At 39.4% G+C, this 26,037-nt stretch overlaps 3 protein-coding genes across 3 annotated transcripts; 1 reads left to right on the plus strand and 2 right to left on the minus strand.

The window, feature by feature from the left end:
• Window positions 1-1,053: 1,053 nt before the first annotated feature.
• On the minus strand, window positions 1,054-3,590 carry LOC119735085 (macrophage mannose receptor 1-like). The gene is made up of 4 exons (XM_038208777.1): window positions 3,366-3,590; window positions 3,070-3,140; window positions 2,047-2,451; window positions 1,054-1,457 (listed from the first exon to the last, which is right to left on the minus strand). Exons 1-4 carry the CDS (start codon window positions 3,467-3,469, stop codon window positions 1,054-1,056), a joined length of 984 nt encoding a protein of 327 aa, XP_038064705.1. The 5' UTR covers window positions 3,470-3,590.
• Window positions 3,591-6,107: 2,517 nt separating this feature from the next.
• LOC119735086 lies at window positions 6,108-9,548 on the minus strand (the record flags this gene model as incomplete). The annotated part of the gene is made up of 5 exons (XM_038208778.1): window positions 6,108-6,261; window positions 6,832-7,045; window positions 7,346-7,431; window positions 7,589-7,657; window positions 8,178-9,548. Coding segments are annotated over 5 exons (1,860 nt in total), but the record flags the coding sequence as incomplete, so codon positions are not given.
• Window positions 9,549-11,803: 2,255 nt separating this feature from the next.
• On the plus strand, window positions 11,804-25,564 carry LOC119734856 (tetratricopeptide repeat protein 30A-like). Its single transcript, XM_038208453.1, has 15 exons — window positions 11,804-11,857; window positions 12,817-12,882; window positions 12,998-13,207; window positions 13,696-13,752; window positions 14,193-14,328; window positions 15,106-15,210; window positions 16,751-16,879; window positions 17,210-17,259; window positions 17,558-17,710; window positions 18,880-19,142; window positions 19,805-20,015; window positions 20,381-20,452; window positions 21,118-21,300; window positions 22,067-22,196; window positions 23,170-25,564. Exons 1-15 carry the CDS (start codon window positions 11,804-11,806, stop codon window positions 23,292-23,294), a joined length of 1,944 nt encoding a protein of 647 aa, XP_038064381.1. The 3' UTR covers window positions 23,295-25,564.
• Window positions 25,565-26,037: the final 473 nt, after the last annotated feature.

The following is a 26,037-nucleotide window of genomic DNA, read 5'->3' on the forward strand; positions in this document are numbered from 1 at the left end:
AATAGTAACTTTATATTGAAGGTTTTGGGATAAACTTAATTCTTCATCTGTAACGAATTTCATTTGATTTCTCTTCGACGTCGCTTCGCATGAGACAAGTATTCCTAGTAGTCAAGGTTTTATATTTTTTTAATCTGAGAAAGGATGGACGAAAATTGTTTCAATAGAAATCTATCTATTAAAAGTGAAAATTAGAAAACTGAGTAACTTTGTTTGGCTATCACTATGTTAAATCATGCCTTATGTTGCACTATACCATTGATGTCAGAACAAGAAAACACGCTATTGTGTTACACTAATGATTTGAACGAGATGAAGTGCCTATTAGAATCGGATCTATTTCGTACCTAACCATGGCACAGCCACATCCCTTGATGCAATTCTTCTCGCCACAAGGACAGAGGAAATATTCCCCAGAGTAAATAGATAGGCCTACGCCTCTGACGCAAAGGGCACCAGACTCAAGCAGGTGATTGAGACTGCTGGCAGGTGGTCCACAAGTTTCTCCTGCATTGTCAGACGAAAAGAGAAGCCTGAATTTAATCGTGAGGACCAAATTATTTGCTAACTGCATTACATCCATTGAAAAATAAAAATAAAAATTGAAAAACATCGGCCAAAATACTGTAGTGAATGTTTCAAATTGTCTTAGTTGAAAAATAAATACTGAAATGTTGAAGATGTCTCTCATATTTTGGGTGTATTTTTAAACCATTTTTTAAAAAACTGGATACGACTATGACAAATGAAATACACGATATCATTATTTTATCATATTGTGATAACGTCCTGTCATCATATATCTCTTTTAATTGCCGTTGTATAACTGTACCGATCAATTTAGAAAGTCTTACACAATGTGTGATTCGTGTTGTTTAGAGGAGGTTAAAAACCTCCTCTGTATCGATGGAACAGAGTCTGCCAGGTACTGGTTTTACCCGGGGTCAACGAGAATTAATGATTACATTTTAAATCATTTTTTATATACGTATTATGTCAGTCCATTAATAATAGAACCAAAAATAAGTCCGAAGGGAAACGATTGAAATGTTATCAGTGCATACCCGAAACGTCTTGCATCTCAGGAGCAGTCAGCTCCCGCTCACATACGTAGGCATATTTCGTTCCACAAGACCGGTCATTCCACTTAAAATCGCTACCAGGATACATCCTAAAGCATTGACCTCTGCTATTATGGCTCTCGCTGTCGTAAGCTTGGTAAGTAGCATTACTACCATCCAACCACACGTACTGCGTCATCAAACCGATCCAGTATTCGGACTGGCCGGTGTCCCCAAGAAGGCTCTCGATGAATGTCACTTCATCTTCGGTCTCAATGTACAGAAGATGCCCTCCAGCTAGAGTCTGGCAAGTTGCCTGTGCTTCGCTTTGAGTCTTCGGTGAATCAAAGAATATATAGCAAGACTCGCCGCTTGCTCTTTCTTCATCTTGACAAACTATATGTATGAAAATAAATGACCAAACAAATTTTACGGGGTAAAATTACAAACACCTGTGCACACCTGAAGATTACGTCAATGGATGATGCATGGTGATCAAAAATATATGGCTCTGAAAAAAATAAATAATATGTACTGATCATGCAGGTTGACAAATTTAATACGGGTCAGGTAATTGACTTATCACTGTTTGCGAGTTAGCCACGCCCTTAGACAACCCTATGGAATTTTGTCGTTAACTTTTGTTTGGCTCAGATTTTGCGCATTCCGCATCCATTTTTATATGATGCAAGTGGACAATATTTCACAACTTGCATTGACGCAATCGATTCTACCGCGATAGGTCAATTATATTAACGAGAGACGCTATTTCGACTGCACTGTGTCAGTAATTATCGCGAAAAAAGTTCCGACTTCCATATCAATAAAACAATCAAGTATGGTATGATGAATGATGATGGAACACCAAATAAATGTTTGTTGCTCGTTTGATTTTCAGGAATTCGGAAATGATAACTTGACCCCCAAATAAATCGTGAAAAACGCTACAAAAGCAGAATAAAATATTACCATTTCCAAATCTTACCATCAGCTGTCAGCGGTGGAAATTCACAAATAAACCGCCTCGCCGTTCCACAGTTCCCAACTTCTGAAACTATCTGATGTGAATCGCCTTCTTGGACAAAAATACACCCCAACTGAGTGTTATCAACGAAGGTTGAGAGATCGCGATGTAACGGACTTCCATCCAGCCAGATATAATTGCTGGTAGCAATCAGTCCAATCCAGTAACGTTCGTCGTTTCCACTTCCGTCTTGGTAGAAAAAACTCTCATAGAATGCAAGGAAATTCTGCTCGTCTTCCGATTCGATGTAGACGAGATGGCCATTACGCGCAATGCAATCTCTGTGAGCCGCTTTGCGGTTCTTGCGATTGTCGCGGAGGAATCTGTAGCACGAATCTCCGTATGGCATTTCATCCGCATCACAACCTGTTGGTAAATACATTTACCGGTATACACTTCAGGGTAAATAAATCTGAGTAAAGAACTTTGCTGTTTTTTTGGAAATTTGCTACAATCGAAAGACAAACATACTAGTGTTGGGAAGATAAAGTGGAAATATTTGGCAGAACTGTGCCTTTGATGAAACAAGCATGGAGTTTGCCACGTGCAGTCAGAGTATGTCGCGAGAAAGATATTTAGCTATATTGGGTCATCGCAGATTGTTCCTTAGAATAAAAATATAGGTAGAATAACAACCGATTTTTAAAATTTTCAAAATGGCTGCCATTGCTTGCTATTCTACCTATATTTGTTCAAAGAACAAATATGTGATGGCCCAAAAGCCAAATTCCATGCTTGTATCATAAAAGGCACAATCGATCTCGTCACCTATCTGCCGTATGTGGTTTTCAATCTATGACATAAACAAATAAACAAAACACTTATTTTGTTTTATAATTTCATTAAATACTAATTTTGGGGGGTTTTGAAGGGGAAAAGAACATTACAAGTAATTAGCTTGGATCATAATTGCGACCAGGGTACCAGGCACCGAGCATCGTTCATAAAAATGTCTTTTTGAAGAGCAATGTTTTAAGTGATCACCTGTTGGTTGAGCAGTGCACGTCAGCATTGTAGTTGCCGTTTCACAGGTACATGACGCAGTACTTGATGACCTATTGTGAATAAACCAATACAAAAACAAATCCCATATTTGTTTCATAACACCTTTTAACAAAAACAAAGAACTTAATATTGTCATGGGAATTTGCCAGAGGGGCTCGAAAATATATCTTCACACTACTGTACGTAGTTTCCGGTAAAATCTGGATTTATGACTTGGTAATGGAAAATTAATCACTGAGGTAGAATAGACAGACGGAACTTCATGAACAGCTCACCTCGCTTGGATGTGATTGCTTCCGAATACAAGCGTAGGGTGCAGAATACAGCATGCCAGTGCTGCAGCACACACGGTCAACACGAAACTATCCACAAGAGCCATCACAGACAGATTTCAAACTTGTTAAGTGAAGAGCTTTTGAACAAGTGGCTGCGCTTCGATTCAACACCAAATATAACACCGATTCCGTTGTATCAGGTTGATTCAGAAACTGTTTCCGATCAAACTTCCGCATTGAATTTACAAAGCCAACAGTTTCGCCAACGTCACTTTAGTTGTGATGCATGATTGGCATACAATGACGAAATTCAGACAATGCGCTGCTAGCTGCTATGCATAAAACTTGTGTGCATAATAGCTTGACGACACGCTGACTGTTACAGGAATAAAGAAGTCAGGTATTTCTATATTTTAGGTACGACATTGGGAAAAACCCCACTTCCTTTGTCAAACCCAAGGCAGCAACGAATCGTTGTTTGAAAGAAAACAAGTATTTATTTACATGAATGGCTTTTATCAATCGCGCGCAAAATTCAGTTTGCACGCACTTTTCTCGGTGACAGTCACGGCAAATAAACACATAACAATAATTTGTCGGCAGAATCGTTTTGCAAATTAGATTTTGACGTACATAAGCCTGGTTTACAAATCATTTTCGATTATTCACAATGACCGAAGGAGGAAAGTTAAAAATGTATTGAAACTGAAGTGGCATACAAAGCGCTTTTTCACAGAGTCGCTTTTCACGTTGTCCAATGGAGCCCTCTCATCCGTATCTCCGATCCGTCTGATCTAAGCATTCACATGTGACCCGCGCGCAAGCCAATCAGAGTCGACATGGCCTCTTTTCATTCAGAAATATGGGCTACGCTGTTGATTGGTCTATTCGGATGCCATGTTTTTGTATTACAAAGAGCATACAGATATAATCAAGCCCGACATCGGCTTTCAAAAAATAAAAAATACATGTAGCAATAGCTCAGCTGATACGATGATTAATTGTGCAAAAATGACTGCCTCTTCACCTAGGTTTTCATTTTAAAATAACAATCGCATGTATCAAGCGTTAGATTAAGTTCATTGTAATAATAACGCCGAGTACTGAAAACCGGATGGAATTCGAAAACTATATCAACTGTGTCTTCGCGGTGGGTATTAAAGTTTAAAGCGAGTACCTAACTCTTTTTTTATAAAAAAAATACATGGAAACCAAAACACGAACTACATGTAATTAACAACTACATTTCACTTTTAATGCATGTTTTTTTTTTCATCTTTAATCAAGCGCAAATCAAATCTGCTCAATTATGAACCGAGTACAGAGTAAAATAAAATTATTTTAATATAACAACATTTTATTGTGAGCTGTACACACAAAATTGCAAAACATATACGCTAAGCTTTATTCATATCTGATTTCAGAACAGTTTATGCAGTGGCCGATTTTTTGTCGACGCCATACACACAACAAATTAGTCTAACGGCCAGCCATTCACGTGTGCAGAGCCGCAGTCGAACGTCTGATATATCCCGACATGCAACTGTTATGCAGCCAATCGGAATCGACTGAAGAAACGGTGACGTCATGTCGATCAGAAAGGAGGACTAAGCTGATGATTGGCTCATTTGTATGCCACGTTTTTGTAATACTACGGGTTGGCCAAGACTCGATTTTGGCGCCGCTGAATGGTCAGAATCACGAGGTCAAGACGCAGTCTTGTTTTGCATAATCACTGAACCTGCTTGCATATCATATAGACCTTGCATAGATGCAAGGGGATATTTCGTAGACTAACAACAAACGGCCCAGTACAAAACGTTTTGCACATGAAATTTAGATCCTGAATATCATAATTATGTGATGTACATGTACATAATGTATACATGAACATTTATATTGTGCATGAACGATTCCCAACACGATTTTGCCGAGCAAAAATAACATTTGTAAACAACATTTTCTTATAAACAGCTTCACTGAATTAGCTCTAGCGGCATATATACAAGCAAATATTCCAATTAAAACAGAGATTAAAATTTTAATGGGAATAAATGACGAATGTTTTAAAGATACAATGATAGTTCGCCCAACTTTAGGCAGAAGTTGAGAATGAAATAAAATGGCAGGAGTCAATAAATGCCACAGCAACTTTTCCAGTGAAAAACGTATTTAGAAACTGTACATACACACAAATATAAGGGCAAGGTGTTCAATTACTGGAAGGAATAGGCATACAAGTAAAATCAACGGGTATATTTTATTTACATAGTAACATCCCGAAGTGTAGGCAAACATACATGTTTAAACAACGCACCCTTGAGTCACATGCAACCCCACTTATCCAATTTGCCAAGCAGCTGGTGCCCCCCCCCCCCCAAGTTGACCCATACATCGCCACTCCATCCAGAAAACTATAACATTCCCTATACAATTTTACCCAGTGAGGAATTGAGGACGACTTATTGATGTCTTCTGTCTACACAATACACCTGCTGCATCGTGTTCAAGCATCAGCTCCTGAATAAAAACTGAGAAATAACACCTCAGAATAAGACTAGTAAACAACATAAGTGGTCAAAACAGACACGAAAATTCACACAAGTAATCCAATTGATGGAGTACATAAAGTTTATAAACCACGCAAAGGGAAGAACAAAATCAAAGCACAAACATAAGCAATGCCTTCAACAAACAGACTTTCAGTAAATCTTGACAGTTTAATCATGGAGGTAGGAAAATCACATATATGTTAAACATGTACATACCTTTTTGTCTACATGCAACCACTCATGGACGTGATTTGAACGTCGCCGTTAACATTCAAATACTTGATCGACTGTAAATCTTTGATGCGGTGTGTGTACGTGATGAAAGGCTTACCATCCACAACCACCTGGGATAAAAGGGGGGATAAAAAGTGATTCTTCATAGATTTACTTATTTGGGCTAAGCTTGGAAAGAATTTAGTAAATCTTTGATGTATAACGAACTACTGTCATCCACGATAACCAAGCATGAATGGTAAAATGCTTCGTTGTTATGTCCATGAGATGGATTTTTCATAGCAACGAATTTTGTGCAACTTTCTAATCATCTTAAATGTATGAAAACTATTTGACATTTTTTTAGGGTTAATTTGATTGAAAAGTACACTTATTTAGTTGGCGGATCCAGGACAAACGCTAGCGTGCATGAGGAAGGCTAAAAATACTAGGGGAAAAAAATGATATACACGTCCCTAAAGGTTTCGTATAATTATTGCTTGACTTAGGTATTTCAACACGCAAAATATTTTACCAGCATCATTAAAGTGATAATCAATGGTTTCGAAATCATTTACTTGGAGTTGGTCAATGACTTTTGAAAGCATTTTCTTAGTTTGTGCATTTTGATACTCAAAACTGTATATACAGGGATAAGGATGTTGTTTGCATATCTATATCAGCCAAAACCAACAACTTACTTTGAATTTGTCAAAGAGACACGTGAACTCAATCCCGAAGGGTCGCCCAGCCTTGAAAGGATACGGACTAGGTCCTCCCCTCTCCTCCGACCCATACTTGCCGCTAATTCTGGTGTTACGAACCACCATTTTGGGCCACGTGAGACGTGGGTTGAAGTGGAGGGCTATGTCGCCTGATTTTAGATTTTTGCTGCACATCAAGTTGATGTGGAATCTGGTGGAGTGAATGTGAAGAAGTCATAAAGGAAACAAGGTTATGATGAAATCATGAAACTCGTTGGGGATTTAAGAAAAAAATTGTGCAACAATGAAACTAAAATGACGGGGTTCATGAAAAAGGCTCTTCATATCAAACATTATTTTAGCAGGAGTCGGGCTATTACTTAGGCGAGCTGAATGAGATGTTCACACACAACTTTTTTGGAAAAGGTGGAAAATTAACAAGCATATATACAGTCCAACAGAGATATTTATTATCTTATTTGCCATGAACGCTCAGAAGAAAATAGCTCACCGCGAACAACGATCATAAGGTTGGCCAACCACAGTGATCTTCTTCCCTGGTCCCATGCCTCTGATGTCACAAGTGTATGGAATCTTCTGTTGACAAAATACCGGTGCGAAGTACGTTTTAAAGCTCTTTTTGGAGACTTTAAGATTCTTGTGATGCAATGTCGTGTATTTGCTGGGGATTATGTTACATTTAAATTGGGATACCGAGATCAAATGTTATTGCCATTATTTAATATCAACTTACATAAATCACAGTATCTCCCGTCATTGATGTTGTCGGTACCTCAATTGCCGTTGCAGGTGTCATCTGAATCTGCTGAAAAGAATAATAAAATTCTCTTAGACACAGATTCATGTACATGTAGCTTCATTTTCTTCATTTCATGTTCACGTAGCTTCAGTTTTTAAATCATAGGGCCAACACGTAAATGTAAAACAAGATAACTTTGCACATACATAAAGTGAGGAGAAACTGTTTTACAACTTGCAAACTGCCCAAAACAGTGCATACACGGTCCAATCTTTCACTTTGTGAGCTTCTCTAATCTTGTTTTCATTTATATCGGAGTAAGGCCAAAAAATAATAGTTCTGCTTCCGGTTTCCCTATACCTACCCTATTCTGACAGCCCCTACCCTAATGGGGAATATGAGAAAAACACCCACTGGACCATTCCACCTTTTACCCTTGACTACTGTAAAAATGATCGTACTCAAAAAAATTGGCAAAAAAAGTCCCTACCTTACCTACCCTATTTTTGAATGCCATGTAATCAAAAGCAGATTTTTTTGGGGGGGGGGGGCTTAAACATAAAAGAACCGGGTTACGACTTACCAGCGGAATAGTTGGAGGAAAACTGTAGTTGTTCACGTCCTGCTCAGGGCCAAAGGTACACGGACTGGACAAGCTTGCCATATGCATGAGCTCAACTATGTTGTGGTTCGCATGGGCACTTTTCAAGTCGTGGAGATCGCCCTTGCACTCCCAACAGAAGTAAGAGCTGCACTGCTCGCAGTGGGTGGCGGCTGGAAAGGGGCAATGAGAGCAGGTAAGCTGGGAGGAAGTGGGGGTCATGGAAGGAGGTGGTGAAAAGTGCTCCTGTTGCTCCGGATAGGGGTACCCCAGAGTATGAGGCTTATACGACAGGTCTTGGTGTTGGTAGACTTGCTGAGTTTGGTGACTTAAGGGCCAACTGAGAGGCTCCTGGGCATGCTGGGGCTGGGGCATGTCATCACGGTGTTGAGGTGGATAGTCCTCGGAGACCTGTCGTCTGGCGGCCTGTTTCTCGTGCAGCTCCTCCCAGCGGTCAGATTGCTGCCGCTGCCATTCTGGTGCCGGGGTGTAGCCCGACAGTGCTTGCTGCTGGGCTAGCTCCAGTTGGAGATGCTGCTGCTTCTGTTGAAGCTGCTGCAGCCGTTGCTGCTGTTCTCCATCAACCTGGGGCTGATCTTCCTGGCCGCAGGATGGTGGGTCTGATGCAGTCTTTAGGAGCTCCTCAGAGTGGAATTCTTTTCGGATGGTGGATTCTCCATGTGAGTGGGTTTGCTGGCACTCCAGGCAAAAATCTTCACCACACTCAGCACAATGGATGACACCTGGGAAGGGACACTTCTTACATTTTTGAACTCCTGCTGGGCTTATGGAGGAAAGACTTTCATTGGTTGATGTCGCTTGACCATCAAAATCGCCTGAAGTCGGTTCCTGTTGTTTCTGATTTCGATTCTCTTGATGCTGCTGTTCCACTTGCTGATGCTGCTGCTGACGTTGACGATTTTCTTGCTCCTCTTTCTCTCTTCTACTCTGTTCGATTTGCTCCAGCACCTGTCGCTGTTCGAGCTCCTCCTCTGCCCGTTGTTTTTCCCTCTCCGCGGCGCGGAATTTCTCGATGATCCCGGCAAGATGAAAATTGCGGGGCAGCTTCTGCACGCAGGTGTCAGCTGACCCGACCAACTGGGTCTTAACACGGCAGAGCGGACACTCAACCTCTTGCGCTTCACCACGCCGCGGCCGTACCGCGCGGCGTATGCACCCACGACAAAAGCTGTGCTGACACAGCAGAGCTACGGGATCTTCGTAATAGTCGATGCATAACGGGCATTGCAGCTCTTCTCCCAGCTGTTGTAGGCGCCCTGACAGAGGGTCTTTAGGGGAAGTACATGTAGGAGACAGTGGAGGTGCGGAAGGATTTGCTGACATTTTCAACTGTCACATTTTCCAGACAAACATGTTTTTGAGTCAGTTTGCAACGTGCGCGATGCTTAGCATGTAAAAATACTACACGCTTTTCCGGAGAACAACCGGCGACCTTTGAACTGCATACAAATAATGACGTATTGGTCTGGTTCCCTTCTGCGTTATGCAAACATCAAATCACATTCCCTGATTTGGTTAGTCTCTAAGAAAACAGGTCCAGACTACGTGCCTCACTATTTCTCATCACCGGAAATGTGTGAGCCACATTGTTTATGCATTTTATTTCTCCATGGTTTGTGCATAAAAGTATAAAGCAGACCAATAAATACATGTTAATGATTAATATGCTCGTTTTATAATGAGTTACCATGAAAAGGTGTGAACTTAAATATCTAAAGAAGAATAGTTTGCCTTGACCTAAACTAAATTTGTACAGTTTGTCATTTAATATAAATTAATTTAATTTTGAGAACAAAATCAGAGAGGCATTATTTTTTTCTTTAGAATAAACTATCCAAAAATAAAAGAACAACATGACCACCAAATATTAAAAATACATGTGTATTATTTTTGATTATTTTCGAAATACTAAACATGGCAAAGGAATAGACACATTTGAAGAGGCAGATATGTATACTAATTATGGAATAATTTTGATACGGTAAGAATGAAATGTAGGAAAAAAAGAAGAATGCCAAATCGGGGTGGGGGTGGGGGTGGGACACACATTGTTGAAGCGATGCATCGTATTTACTGAAAGTGGTATAACTAATTTTGATATGGTAAAGACAAAATAGATAAGAAAGAATATTTTAGAAATATATAAAACATGGGAACGAAAAGACTCTATTAATTGCAATTCACCGTGTATACATGTATACAAATGAAATTTAAATACAAGTGATGAAAACATTTGAATAGGGGGAACAGGTGAGAATTTTTGGAAGTGCCAAATTTAGGAAAGAAAGACATTTTGTTGAAGCGATGCATTGTTATATACAAGTGATGGAAACAATTTTGATATATGTTAATACAAAATGGATGAGAAAAGAATATTTTAGAAATATACAAAACATGAGAAAGAAAAGACTCTATTAAATGCAATTCACCGTGTATATACATGTATACAAATGAAATTTTAAATACAAGTGACGAAAACATTTGAATAGGGGGAACAGGTGAGAATTTTTGGAAGTGCCAAATTTAGGAAAGAAAGACATTTTGTTGAAGAGATGCATTGTTATATACAAGTGATGGAAACAATTTTGATATATGGTAAAAACAAAACAGTTGAGAAACAAATTATTTTAGAAATTAAAAAACTTGGGAAAGAAAAGCCACATTTTTGAAGCGATGCGTCGCATATTACAACTGATGGACATAATTTTGATACTGTAACCAAAAATAGATGAAGAAGAAAAAAAAGAGAGGAAAATTTGATAAATTTTGACAAAAGGGATGGGTCCCACTGTATCGTTCGGGCTGCATGCCGCTACCTATTCACGGGCGCAATCCCACTACTGCTCCACATGGGGACTTTTGCCTGCTGCGTTTCCGCCCTGGGCCGGTTCGTCCCTCCTTAGACGACCTGGATATCTCAACCTCCGCCGGGATAACCATATCGATGCCGAGCTTAGCGCGGACGCCCGATCGCCATAGGGCAACGACATACAGGACTCCCGAACTCAAGCGATCCACCAACCCCGGCTTCCAAAGTAGCTGGATTACAGGCGCACGCCACAACGCCCAGCCGTCAGATGAGGCGATTTCTATATTGATAAAGCTTAAATAAAAGCGCCCTCTTGTGATTGACTAGTCCATAATTAATAAAGGGGCTGTATATATTTTGTTTCTGATCCTTTTGAAATATTCGAACACGATTTAGCATTAATATTAAAATACAAAAACAAAAGAAGTGAAGAATATAAATACGTGTAAGATATTATTTTAAGAATCAAAATATGACACATGTAGTATCTTTAATACCAAACAGTTTACAAATCTTCCCTAAAAAAAATGTTGACCATTCCCATAATTACGCAAGCGCACAAGGTGCACTAATTTGCAATTTTGAAGTATGATACCTGACCTCCTCCTTGTGTATTTCGACAGTCAACTAATTAATTGACATAGTCACCATACTATACGAACATTCTTTTCCCGATCGCTAGCTGAAGTTGCTACGATATTGACGCTGGATTGAAACACTGCGTAAATTCAGATATTTTCCAGGATCACTAGTGTTTCCTAAAGAGTTCTAAATTCAGATGGCTGCGTACGATATAAAAGATGGCGAATACACCGCGACGATTTATAACATGGTTAGTTCTCGACATTCTTTTTCCACAAAATTGGGCCGGGGCAGCCTGGGGGCGGGGTTGGGGGGGGGGGGGGGTTGCCCCACTCAACGTTTGGCGATCGTACGCGACGGGGCCGGTTCTTATAAATTCCACAAATTATTTGACTTACCAAACTAGTTTGGCGACATGAGGAACATGCAGGTACCGGTATGTCACTCACTGCTCACAGATAGAGGGCAGGATTTTGAATTTTTGAGGGAAATTTTTGGGGGTAAAATGACGAAACAGACGATGACATTGACAATGATATAATGTCAAAGCGCAACACGATTGGACGGTCCTACTAAAATGCATCAAGCATGTCAAGAAGCGTCACCTGGCATCAACAAGCGTCAACTGTCGTCAACCCAGCGTCAACAAATTTTGTATAAGTTTTGGAACATCAAAATACGCTTTATGGTAGAAGTAGTGACAAAGAACACCTTCACGGCTTCAGCATGTTCAGCATTTAACTTAAAGTTAAAATTCATGCATGGGCATCCAAACTAACTAGACAAACTTGTCGTACGTTTCGCGTAAATTTCGTCATGAAATTTGTTGGGTGTCTGCATATTACTTCAAGAATTAGAAGGGCAGCCTTTTAAGTCTTGAAGTATCTTCATATGAAGTTGTTTATTTATTAGTTACATTTCTTTACCTAGTGAATGTCTTTGTTCTGTGCATGCACCGAGTTTCGTAATTTTTCGTCACTCAGCGGCCCAAATCTGACAATCATGACAATCTGACAAACTATTGCTGAAATGCTTCTTAATAATATTATTATTAAAAGAAATGTCAGCTAAATTTCTTCTTTCGCCTAACGTTGTAGTGAAATCTTATGATTTATTTAAGTGATTGAATGCGGTTGTCATTATTATTGTAATATTTTTGGTGTTCGTTGAAAATGAAACTTAACAAAACTTCCTTTCTTAATTTCACAGATTAAAGAGAGCAAGTATGTGGATGCAATTCAAATCCTATCGCAAGAGCTCCAAAATCATCCAAAGGTACGTTTCTCCCAGCAACGAATTACGTAATTTATTCTGAGCTCTGTTCCTGCACAGTGTGAAGCTCCTGAAAATAATGGACTTTCTAATTTTTTTTCCTGTGGTTCGACTCTAGTCCCGTGCTGCCTTGTCCCTGCTGGGGTACTGCTACTTTCATGTCCAGGACTTTGCCAATGCGGCCGAGTGTTACGAGCAGCTGGTGCAGATCTGTCCCACGGTGGACAGTTACAAGATGTACCACGCCCAGGCACTGTACCACGCTTGTGCGTACCCTGAGGCCATGAAGGCGACATTCCAGATTGAAAATCAAGAGTACCAACCAAAGGTGAGTCGCAGTGTTGTAAAGTCCATCACAAGTCCATCACAAGTCCTCACAAGTCCATCACAAGTCCATCACAAGCCCATCACAAGTCCATCACAAGTCCATCACAAGTCCATCACAAGTCCATCACAAGTCCATCACAAGTCTATCTCAAGTCCATCACAAGTCCATTACAAGTCCATCACAAGACCATCACAAGTCAATCACAAGTGTATCACAAGTCAAGTCACAAGCTATTCAAATGAACTGAACCAAAAAGCTTTCCTTTATTATTGTTCTTTTACTTGTGACTGGACTTGTGTTGAGCTTTTGATGGTAAATCATGGAGTTTTTAAGTTGACACATCATCTTTGTACTCTCACGGTCACCCCATATATCTCTTTGGATCTGTCCACTTGGGTGTTGAAAGTTCTACTCAAAATTGAGAGTTCTGTGGCGAAAAACTTCCTGCACATTCTCTGTTAATGATTACATTGATATTTTCCTTTCAGATCACCAAACTGCAAGCGGCGATCAAGTACGGTGAAGAGGATCTCTCAGCTGCCAAGGTAAGAAAACGATCAAAAAGATGAATTTTGTAATAAATATTATAACTGACGTATTTGCCATCACCTTAAAACAGTTGCAACGCTTTGGAGTGCCATGGTATCGTGGTCCATGGGTAATTCTGTAGGTTACGGGTTCAAGCCCAGCCTAGGGTTGCAGTGTGTGTCCTTGGGCAAGGCATTTTGTCACTCATTGCTTCTCTCCACCCAGGAGTAAATGGGTACCTGTGAGGGCAAAGATGGTTATTAGGTAGCTGCTTTGCGCCAAAATGGCAGCTTCGAGCTGTATACTCCCCAGGAAGCTGAGGTAGACTTTAGAATTGGCCAATTGACCAAGGTTGAAAATGATGTTGCGTCTTCAACACAAGTACTTCTGGGTGTGTGTGCTTTGTTAATATGCATTTTTATTTTTAAACTATTGGTTGTTTTTTTTAATCTAACAGAGTCTCGTAGAGCAGTGTCCCTCCGAGGACCCTGATACCGAAGTAAATCTTGGCTGCCTGCTGTTCAAGGAAGGTCGCTACAAACTGGCCTGTCAGAAGTTCCTGACTGCTATGCAGGTTTTGGGATACAGACCAGGTTGGTTATACTAGTTATAACAGGTTATAGTTTCAGAAACCATGCCGGGTTGGCTTTACCAACTAGTAACAGACCATTAACTGTTAAGAAAACAGACCAGGTTGGTTATACTAGTGACAAACAGGTTGTTGTTACAAAAAAATAGGTTGGCTTACCAACTAATAACAGACCATTACCTGTTAAAAACAAGATAACAATAGTGGTAAACTGGTTATTGATTAGATAACAGACCAGATAGTTAAACAGATAAACTGGCATGTCAGAAGTTCCGGACAGACCAGGTCGGTTATATTAGTAATAGTCGGTTATTATTTAGATAACAGATCAGGTTGGTTTTACTAGTAACACACCATTAACTAGTTATTATTTTGATACTAGACATACCATTCATAGACTAGTAACATTTTATTGTTAAGATAAACAGATCACCAAGACCAGATTGGTCAAACTATACAGATAAAGACCGGGTTGGTTACACTAGTTATAGACCATCAACTAGTTGGTAAACATGGTTTATTATGTGTCATTTTTAGAAAATTGAAAATCTTAAATTCAGTTTTTACATTTTGTCTGTAAATGTGACAGTCTTTGTTCTTATTTTTGTACAGTGAAAACATCAAATTTGTTTGCAGAGAATTACTGAAAATTTGATAAAAAGAAGGGTTATATTTGTCATAAAGTAGCGTTCTAGATAATAAATTATTTAATCATTTAATGAATTGACTTTTTTTTCAACAAAACTCTAGAAAACATGCTGACTCGTTCTCCTTTGTATAGATCTGTCCTACAATATAGCCCTGTGCTACTACAGTATGAAGCAGTATGCGCCCGCCCTGAAACACATCGCCGACATCATCGAGAGAGGCATCAGGGAACATCCAGGTGAGATGGTGGACATGTTGACCTCGGACTTGAGCTTGTCGAGGTGGACTAGCTGGTTCAGATTATTTGTGGGTGCCGATAGCATGGCAGTTTTAGGCCAGTTATGCCCGATGAATTGCGGTGTATATATACAGTCAAACCCTGATAAGAAAAGCACTGTTAATACAAGGTCCTACTTATAACAAGCACAATTTTAGGTCCCAAGTCTTCTTTTTTCTTTGTTTTTCTTTGTTTTCCATTACTGTTAGTACAAGGTATCTGTTATAACAAGGTAATTTGTAAAGTCCCAAGGACCTTGTTATAAAGGTGTTCGACTGTTTATAGCAGTTCGTGGCATGCTATTTTAAATTAGGTTTTTAAAGGGAATATACATCATTTGCTTTTGCTGTAATTTTCAGAAATGGATGGAATTGGGGGGTTGGAAATATATAGCAAATATAGTTACACTGACTTTTTTGAGGTTTTGGGTTCGAAAATGCTATAAAAACCAAGAAAAACTATCATTTTCCTGTAGTCTGGTTCCCTGACCCCATATAAGAAGAAACAGAGCAGTTTACATACATTGGGGAATTGTAAGGTCAGGGAACCAGTCTAGCTGGCTCGTACCCGTTCATAGGTTTGTAATCGATTGCAAACAAGTGCGATGGTCAATTGGGGCCAGTATTTGAAAAAAAGCCAGTTGTTTCCAACGCTGATCGGCCGATCAGCGTTGGAAATTGATACAAAAATACCACTTTTCTTGAAAATGACAGTATACCAGGTGCCATGATTTTACAGGATGCTTTACACTGTCATTCACTAACAGTCCAGCAAGGTATTTCAAAATGATTTGGTAGTTTTATTTTTTGATGTTTGCAAATGTTGTATTTTCCCTTTAAGCAGGAAAATGAAGAAAAAAAAATCACTAAAACACAAAAAGTTAATATTTTGATTTATTACAAAAAAGTTCTTAAATATCTAGTAATCTCTGAACATTTATTTAGGGGCCATTCAAAATTATCAATGTTTTTAAATTTCAAATGTGGGTAGGTGGTTCAAGGAAAATAATGGACAATCGAAATTCATTTTTCAATTAAACAAGAAGAGATAAAAAATCATTGGCATGTGTTCTGGCTTGTTTTTTTTTTTTTTTTTTTCTTTTCTTTACTCCATCTCATGTGCCATGCATGCACGATGGGGTGCTAGCTAGGCATCAATAGTGCTAGCACCCGCTACGCTATAAGTGTAGCTAGCTTCAAAAAAATATATCTTGTCATGTTGTCCTTTGTTTTTTAGCGTTGCCAAGGCTATGGTGACTTCGAAATTCAAAAGTTTTAAAGGGGAAAAAAATGGAAATATAAAATCATTGATATTTTGAATGGCCCCTTCCAGGATTATTCTTTAATCTTTTAAAAAGATGAGAGTAAGTTACTGTCATGTTGAGATACTTTGATAAAATCTGACTCCTTCAAGATAAAAGACTCACAAAATAGAGTTTCATGGAAATTTGCCATTAAAAATCAATTGTTAAGGCATAATTTATTCTTTCTTTTTTCTTCAGAATTAAGCGTTGGGATGACCACCGAGGGAATCGACGTACGCAGCGTCGGCAACACGCTGGTGCTCCATGAGACTGCTTTGATTGAAGCCTTCAATCTCAAGGCAGCCATTGAGTTCCAACTGAAAAACCGTAAGCTCTTCTCCCTCCAGAAATCGGACATAGAAGACACTTCAAAATATAGTTTACGGTTGTACTATGTAACAAATCTCTGATTTTTGAGTTTGTTAGGATCTGAAAAGAATCACACAAACTCACAAACAAGGGTTTGTCTCATGGCGCAACCGTAAACTTTATTGCTGTCTTTCACCATGCAAACCTTCAAATTTTCTCTGAATGTAGCACTGCTGTTTGAGAGTTAGCCACATCACTTTTGTATTCGATTTGATGATGAGGATGATAGTGAATTATCATTGAGCATCTATGCAAAATTCTCTTGATTTCTTCTCTGATTTGTCACAGTGGAGGCTTCCCAAGAAGCTCTGACAGACATGCCTCCAAGAGCAGAGGAGGTGAGTGTGATTTCTCTTTGGACATTTAACCCTTTCCTAACCATGGGCGACTTTTGTCGACAAGGAAATACCCCCCCCCCCCCCCTGCTGCTTACCATAGGGACTTTAGTCGACCAGGAAACTACACACAGAACACCCTCAACACAGATATATTCACTGCTTTTCAGAAAGCTGGCATGTTGGTATGTTTGGCCGCCCGTACATCAACCATATACCAGCTGAAAGAGTGTTTACGGATCGTTCTATTGGTGAAGTTTATTCTAGTGTTCACTCCAGTCTCGTTATTTCTTCCCGACAGGAACTTGACCCGGTGACCCTTCACAACCAGGCCTTGATGAACATGGAAGCCAACCCAACCCAGGGCTTTGAGAAGCTCCAGTTCCTGCTCCAGCAGAATCCGTTCCCGCCAGAGACATTCGGCAATCTGCTGCTACTCTACAGCAAATATGAGGTGAGTCCAACCACAGCCATGTCCTGATCGGTCGGCTACGGCTAGCAATTATGCATGCACCTATGGAAGCAGCTGAAGCCATTTCGCATAGCCGGTGTTAGTACTACTAGCCATAGCCAAGTGCGTTCGCCATTTACGAAATCGCAGCTTCATGTCCAGCTTTCACTTCGTGCTGAAGCTACATGATTTTCGTCCCCTGACTTGACACACTCAAGTACAATATTATTCGTCCATTTTCTGCTGTACAAACTTCAAATCCTGTCGCAAGGCCAATGCATGGTGAAGCTTGGGTTGCTCTGAATTTTATACAGGATTCTTAAACAATGTTGGATTGAATGTCGAAACCTGAAATGAAACTTCAGTTTCATTAATCACATGCATGAATGGTGGCAGCAAATATGGCTGCCACTACATGTATCATGTACAATTGTTGTCTCTTCAAAAGTTTAAACATTTAAACGATGCACAAAAGGGTTCTAAACGTTCAGAAAATTGAATGTACCTTCTCATCCTTAACGAAAAAAGGTCTTGCTCTTTCTTCATTTCTTAAAGGAAAAATACAACATTTGCAAACATCGAAAAATAAAACTTCCAAGTTGTTAAGAAATACCTTACTAGGATGTTGGTAAATGACATGCTAAAGCATCCTGTAAAATTATGGCACCTGGTGTGAAGCCATTTTCAAGAAAATGGTATACTTGTATACATTTCCAACGCTGGTCGGCCGACTACCGTTGGAAAAACCTAACTATTTTTCAATTACTGCTCCAAATTTACCATTTTTTTAAGTCTAAATTTTGTTTTGCTAGCTAATGGTTCCATGTTCATGAACGGGTGCAGGCCAGCTAGACTGGTTCCCTTACCGTACAATTTTCCGGTATTTTTGATCCATTTCATCTTTAGTGGAGTCAGGGAACCCGACTACTTGAATATTTTAGTTTTTCTTGGTTTTTCCAGCATTTTTGAACACAAAACGTCAAACATGTCAGTGCAACAATATTCGATCTATTATACTAACCCCTCAAATAGTTCTTATCTGAAAATTACAGCAAAAGCCAATGATGTATATTCCCTTTAACTTCTTAATTCTAAGACAACCACAGTCACCGAGGCCCCACCATTATATTACTTATAGAGTAACAACTATTTCCTTATCTCCAAAAATCCAGTACTATGACCTTGCGGCAGACGTCCTGGCCGAGAACTCCCACCTGACCTTCAAATTCCTGAGCCAGTATCTCTACGACTTCCTGGACGCGGTTATCACCATGCAGACGGCCAAAGAGGAGGCCTACCGCAAACTGGACGAGATGGCCACGCGGCACACGGACCAGCTGCGCAAGCTGACCAAGGAGGTGCAGGAGGCGCGGCACAACCACGACGACGAGACGGTAAAGAAGGCCGTCAACGAGTACGACGAAGCCCTGGAGAGGTGAGGAAAAGGAGGATCTTGTGGTCCATCACAAGTCCTCACAAGTCTATCACAAGTCCTCACAAGTCTATCACAGAGACATACAAATCCTCACAAGTCCTCAAAAGTCCATCACAAGTCCTCACATGTTCTCACAAATCCATCACATGTCTTCACATGTTCTCAAAAATCTATCAAAAGTCGCCACAAGTTCTCACAAGTCCTTACAAGTTCTCACAAGTTCAAACAAGTCCTTACAAGTTCTCACAAGTCCTCACAAGTCCTTACAAGTCCCTCACAAATTCTCACAAGTCCATCACAAGTCGTCACATGTTTTCAAAAGTCCTCATAATCTGTCACAAGTCCCCACAAGTTCTTACAATCCCCCACAAGTTCTCACAAGTCCTTGCAAGTTCTAACAAGTCCCCACAAACTCTCACAAGCCCTCACAAGTTCGCACGAGTCCTTAAAAGTCCCAGACTTGTGACATGACTTGTGATGGATTCAACTATGATATTGGCAGATATACATATCCTACGTATTCATCATTGCTCTGAACACTATGTAGTAGTAAAGTTTCTTGAGCCCATGCAAAGACAAAGACAAAGCTTGAGACAAGCCAAATTTGAAGAAGAAGAATAATGGCCCATCGTTCAGTTCTTAATCATCACGTCTGTCACCAGGTACATACCGGTCCTGATGCAGCAGGCTAAGATCTACTGGGACGTTGAGCACTACACCCAGGTGGAGAAGATCTTCCGCAAGTCGGTGGAGTTCTGCAACGAGCACGACGTCTGGAAACTCAACGTGGCCCACGTGCTCTTCATGCAGGAGAACAAGTACAAGGAGGCCATTGGCTTCTACGAGCCCATCGTCAAGAAGAACTACGACAATGTGAGTTTGAAAATAAAAATCAGAAAACTTGTGAAGGTTTTTGAGTTTGTTATTGTCTACGTTACCCAGGATGCTAAAATGGTTTCCATTAGAGCCCTGCATATATTACAACTGCTAGTGAGTTTTGGAAAACACGATAAATGCATATGGAAAATATTAATGCAGGATAAACTGTTTATGCAATATGTAAAAGAAAATTAATACAAATTTAACGGCAAAAATAATATGCCATTTCCACTGTGTTGGAGCAACACAAAAGCAAAAAAATGGACAGCGGTCCTAAATGGTTTGTCTTGGTAAATACAAAAGAGCTTTTATCAATGAAATGTTCAGCTTCATAATTTTGTTTTTCATTTCTGTCATAGATTCTGAATGTGAGTGCCATTGTGTTGGCCAACCTGTGTGTATCTTACATCATGACCAGTCACAACGAAGAGGTACGTAAAAAATATTTTATCAAGCAAAAGTTCCAAGTATATGTGTCGTTAAAAAAGGTTAATAAATAGTTAACCCTGTATTGGGAGTGTGGCTGAGTGGTTAGAGTTTGTGACTTACGATCAGAGGGTCAGGGGTTCAAATCCAGCTGCTGGCCATATGTCGTGTCCTTGGGCAAGCCACTTCATCCCCACTTGCCTTTCTCCACCCAGGAGTATAAATGGGTACCAGCATTAGCTGGAAAGTAACCTGCGATGGACTGGCATCCCATCCAGGGGGAATAGAAATATTTTCAGTTTGTTTCATTGCCTGTGGGCAATATTGGCTCGTGATAGACTTTACTTTTAACACAATAGCACCTGTACATAATAATAATGATAATGATAATTTAAATTTATAATGCCCCATTTGCATATAAATGATCAAAAGCGCATTACAGAATCAACAATAAATGTAAAGTACATCATAGTGAATAAAAAGACAGAAAGATTACGGTATTACATATTGTTCTGGGGCAGTTTGGGGCGGTGTAGGGAGAAAAAGGCAGGTCGGTTCGGGGCAGATAAGTTTGACTGAACATAACTGATGCTGCTTTTGTCAAATGTAACATCTGTCCGTCGGTTGCTTTCTTCTCACATTTTTTCGCATCTTGGTTGGCATCTTGTAGGCGGAGGAACTGATGCGCAAGATTGAGAAGGAAGAAGAGCAGATAGCTTACGACGAGCCAGACAAGAAGATCTACCATCTCTGCATCGTCAACCTGGTCATCGGTACCCTGTACTGCGCCAAGGGCAACTATGAGTTTGGCATCTCACGGGTTATCAAGAGCTTGGAACCATACAATAAGAAGGTAAAGAAACTGATTGGAATTAACACACGACTAACAGCTCTTAAAACCAGTTTACTTATGATTTTCTCCAGGTTGGTTAAAACATAGTTGAAGGGGAATGGGTTAGTGCCTAAATTTCCACTGCCAAAATTCTTAAAATCACAAACAAAATCTTATTTCAAGAAAGGTTTTCTATTCTCACTCCAAATTCTTTAAAGAAGAATTGTTTTCTGATGTCAAGAAATGTAACAAGAAATTTGACATTTGTTATGTTATCAAAAACATTATTATTTTTTTTTACATGTCAAGTTGCTTCTTGCTATATAAAAAAAGCAACAGCAAGCTTCTCATCATTAGACACAAGAACAGACAATACTGAATTTGTTGTGAGAAAATAGTTAGAAATGGGGACTTAGTACCGTTGGGGTTTATATAGACTAAACACTTTTAAATACAAAAACTATTTCTAAATGTACATGTACATGTGATACATATTTGTCCTGTAGAAAAGGTATATCTTTAATAAATAACTAAATAAATAAATAAACGATGTATTATTTTCCTTTATCCTCATTTTCAGTACACTTTTTTATTCTGCTAAATTGGAGATTAGCCTATTCCTTCTGGCACATTCCTAAATGTTTTCTTACAAAAATGTCCTGCTGATGTAAGCTTCCGCATCCGACAATTCTAATATGACACTTCTAAACAGCCCATATTTCCTTTTCACTAGACTTCATTTCACTAGCCCAAGATTGATTTCGATGTTTCCTGCTTTCCTTTGTAGTTGGGCACGGATACCTGGTTCTATGCCAAGCGCTGCTTCCTGTCCTTACTGGAGAACATGGCCAAGCACATGATCATGTTGAGAGACAGTGTCATCCACGAATGCGTTCAGTTCCTTGAACATTGTGAAGGTAGGAGAACAACCCCCCCCCCAAAAAAAAAACCTTCAAATTATTTATGAAAAATTGTCATCAGTTTTCATTGGAGTTCCATTCTGTGAGCGTCAGGTGTGGGCCAAGAAAGGAACTTGTTTGTTTGGTATTGCCTACTGTACATTACGAACCTTGGGCTGATTTCACGAAACACTAAGACGCGTTGTGGGAAGGTTAACTCGTCTAAACTCGTTACTCGTCTTAGGATCGATTTCACAAAACTTACGACACTTTCAACGTGGCTGAACTCGTTTTAATTTATGATTGGTCTGAGGGTCGTCTTATCTCTTAATACGTGCGTAATTTGTACATCGTCAGGAAAATTGCTGTTAAAGACAAGTGTCAGCCTAGAGTTATAGTTTTGAGGAAGAAAACCATTGCCGAAACAGATTTGAAAAGATTTCTGATACGTGGGTAGTTTTAATAAAAGTAGCTAGTTTACAAAATTGAGTTATACACTGACACCTAGTCGACTTTTTAAAATAGAGTGATGAAAGGGAGAGCAAGAATGACTCTATCGTATCTGGTGTAGACCTACCTTGCCTGTGAAATTTATTGAGTAGAGCAATTTTTCTGGCGAAAGTTCGTGTTCTATGCACGCGCACAGGAAGTTGGTTTTGCGCGTTTCTTTAAAATAAAAAACAAACAAACATGAAACAGCCATCAAATTGGTAGTTTTGATGCGTCTTGCTTAAAATGAGTTTAGTGAAATCGGTCTTAGGATGTGTCTTAGCTAAGATCCATCTTAGAGCGGGGACTTGTCGTTGGTCCTAAGATGAGTCGCAAGAAAAGAAGAGTTTCGTGAAATCAAACCCTGGTTGTGCTTTCTACCCAATTTACACTGCCATTCATTCCAGGGTCGAGCCAGACCAAATTATTCCAAAGATTTGAATTTGAATTTCAAGAGCGAACAAAACTTGACAATTTTGTATCTGAATTTTGTTGCTCGCAGCTTACGGTCGGGACGTCAAGGCCGTCATTGAGCAACCCTTGGAAGAGGAACCACTGCATGAAGGCAAGAACACCGTCACCTACGAATCACGCATCTTGAAAAGCCTCTTCTTACAATTGACCTAAGATGAGATGCTTTCTTCAAAATACAACGGTTTATGTGATTTGTATCTGTCTGCATAGAAAGAGTGACAAACCGGAAGTTATGCTGGTGTAATGCAGTGTCAAAAAGGGTTCAGATTAAATTAGATGAAAATTAACGCACGTACATTGTACAGGTAGTATTTGTCAATACCTATCAAGTACAGGAACAAAAGCATGTGCTCAAATGTAAACAAATTTAAGTATGGTATGCAAAAGTTATATTTGTGGAAATTTATTCGGTAGTATAAGTTTGTGTACAGAAAATCTGCAGAACATACAAAATTCTGAAACTGGTTTGTACATGCATTAGGAATTTGGAGTAAAACTTAGAAGCAAATTTGACATCAGATTTTCATGTGCATCAATAATGGAAACAAAATTCTGTTTAGCACTTGTACTACATTGTGTTACATTGTGTTTATTCATGGAAGAATCAATAAAACCATTGAGTGCTTGGGCAGTTTCGGGCGCTACAGTGGGTAATAGGCGGGGAGGTTTCAAGAGTACAGTGAGTAAAGGGTTAACAGTGCGTCAAGGTTAAATTGTAATACCGTGAAGATTTTGAATCTTACAGTAGTTCATTTGACACTCTCTGACTTTGACACCTATGTACAGTATAGACCTTTATCATGCTGCCACCATTTCAACATGTATCCAATATTACAGTACTGAATGATGTTTTTTGTGCAAAGAGGCACCAGACTATGTTTCCTTCCAGCCTCGCTTTGGTTATGTTGATTTGAATGGGGAAAAGTCAAGCTGCGCAACATGATAATGGTCTATTGGGCTCTCTCATTGACCCACCTAATCCTGCCTATGCCAGGTTACCTGAAAGTCAGCGTTGTTATTGTAGGCAAAGATCATTAAGCACCACGCTCTGCAGGTAGAAGGCAAGCATTCAAAGCTGTGATGGGTGGCAAAAACTGGGAGAAAAACACAGCAAACACCCAGTGCTGGGTCGGCACGATTATCACAATGGTAGATAGCACAGGTAGGACCATCATGCCTGTTGATAAAGAACTTGCAGTTATTTTACGTAACAACTAGAAAGCACTCGGAGAGCACAAAGTCTCCCAGGGCTGAACAATTGTCCGCCATATTGTCTACACCCAAAAGAAGTACTTGCATCAACGGTGAAGAATCCTTAAAAAATCCTGGATCCAGACCCAAATCCGGATCACTCCGAAAATGTGTACTCGTAGCAAGGACAACCCCTAAAACGTTTCACGCAAATCTCTTCATAACTTTTTGAGTTATCTTAACAAACCAACCAACCAACCAAGAAACTAACCAAATCCGATGTAAGCATAACCTCTTTGGCGAAGGTAATGAGCACTACCGTCTAGTTTAAAACGTGGTTGCCATCCAAATGCTTGCCTTCTGCAATGATGGCCAATCATGGGGAAACTGGATGGTCACATGGTACTTTGACACCCCCATGCGATTGGAACCTGTATGGTTTAAATGATACTCAAGAATGTATTTTTGATGTGTTACATAAAACATCTTATTAATTGTTAATATTTCACATAGATTAATAAAGAACACACTGATTCACAGTAAATGCCTCGTCTTTTGTAACTTTCATTTTATTCTTCAGACTTTGGTTTTAAAATACAATGCATTTATAAATATACTGTACATTTTTTCTTCATTTGGGACTCCACTTCTTCAGCAAATCCTCTTTAAGTACACAATCTTGTAGATCAAGTTAAAAAAAAAACATTTACAAATAATTTTACATTGTTTTTTTTACACTTCCCAGCACAGGGTGAATTTTGTTGTAAACTGCAGAGAAAAATTGAGAGCAAGACCAAATATACATGCATAGTTACTAAATGCTCTTTCCCTCATACAACTCTGTACATTGTACACTTTAATTCAACAACACATCAATATAAAGGTTTGCATTTCCAACATGGATTTCTCAGAGATTTTGTGAATGCAATTATAATATTTTATCGGTAGGAATGAATTGAAGCCACGCATGTTCCTTGAAAACATCCTCGAGGATATAATTTTAGTTCGATCGGCTTGAATGCGAAACTCCCAAGTGAGTTATTGATACATTTTTGGCCCCTAAAACCCTTTTAGGACAAAAAACAAACTTTTTTAAATGGATTTTTATGAAATTGTCGGAAGTATTTGGCAGGGTTTTTGATTTAAAAGGATTAATCATTTGATGTGGAACTGTGAAACAGTTTTATTTAACTTCGATTCATAAACGAGTGGAAAGTTTCGTGATTTGTTACGGAAATCGACCTATTTCCTACAACAAGCACAATTTACAGCAAGCAACCCAGTATATGAAGTTGTATCTCTTAATGGTGAGAGAAATAAGAGGTATTTCAAAATCTGGTTATCCTAATTATTTTTTCAAACCGAATAACAGTTATCTGATTTTAAATTCACTACATGTACAAGTAAAGTGAAATCAGATAACCGTTATTCGGTTTGAAAAAAAAAATTATCCCAGTTCTGAAGCAGACTCTCAAATTTCTTCCAGTAGTAAAAAGATGCAGCAAGACCTTTGTGCAACTTCACTGGTCAAATCTTTTGTTGTGTGTAATATGTGTGGGACTGAAAATGGACCGTAATTGTCTGCACTAGTTTTTTCGGGAGGAGATTTTAGCAAATGTCCTAGACATTCTGACGGGTTCATGGATGATAATTATTGGTCGTGATAGCGCAGTGGATTAGCGCGGCGGTGGGTTATCGCGTATCA

The sequence above is a fragment of the Patiria miniata genome, unplaced genomic scaffold (assembly GCF_015706575.1).
Source record: "Patiria miniata isolate m_02_andy unplaced genomic scaffold, ASM1570657v1 HiC_scaffold_28, whole genome shotgun sequence".
NCBI classification, from domain to species: domain Eukaryota; kingdom Metazoa; phylum Echinodermata; class Asteroidea; order Valvatida; family Asterinidae; genus Patiria; species Patiria miniata.

Excerpts from the sequence above, each read along its gene's own strand:
- LOC119735085 (XM_038208777.1), bottom strand. The coding sequence starts at position 3,469 with ATGGCTCTTGTGGATAGTTTCGTGTTGACCGTGTGTGCTGCAGCACTG. Across the intron at positions 3,141-3,365 it reads AGCAATCACATCCAAGCGAG|GTCATCAAGTACTGCGTCAT; the intron begins GTGAGCTGTTCA and ends TATTCACAATAG. Across the intron at positions 1,458-2,046 it reads TCCACCGCTGACAGCTGATG|TTTGTCAAGATGAAGAAAGA; the intron begins GTAAGATTTGGA and ends TCATACATATAG.
- LOC119734856 (XM_038208453.1), top strand. The coding sequence starts at position 11,804 with ATGGCTGCGTACGATATAAAAGATGGCGAATACACCGCGACGATTTAT. Across the intron at positions 13,753-14,192 it reads AGGATCTCTCAGCTGCCAAG|AGTCTCGTAGAGCAGTGTCC; the intron begins GTAAGAAAACGA and ends TTAATCTAACAG. Across the intron at positions 22,197-23,169 it reads GTTCCTTGAACATTGTGAAG|CTTACGGTCGGGACGTCAAG; the intron begins GTAGGAGAACAA and ends TGTTGCTCGCAG.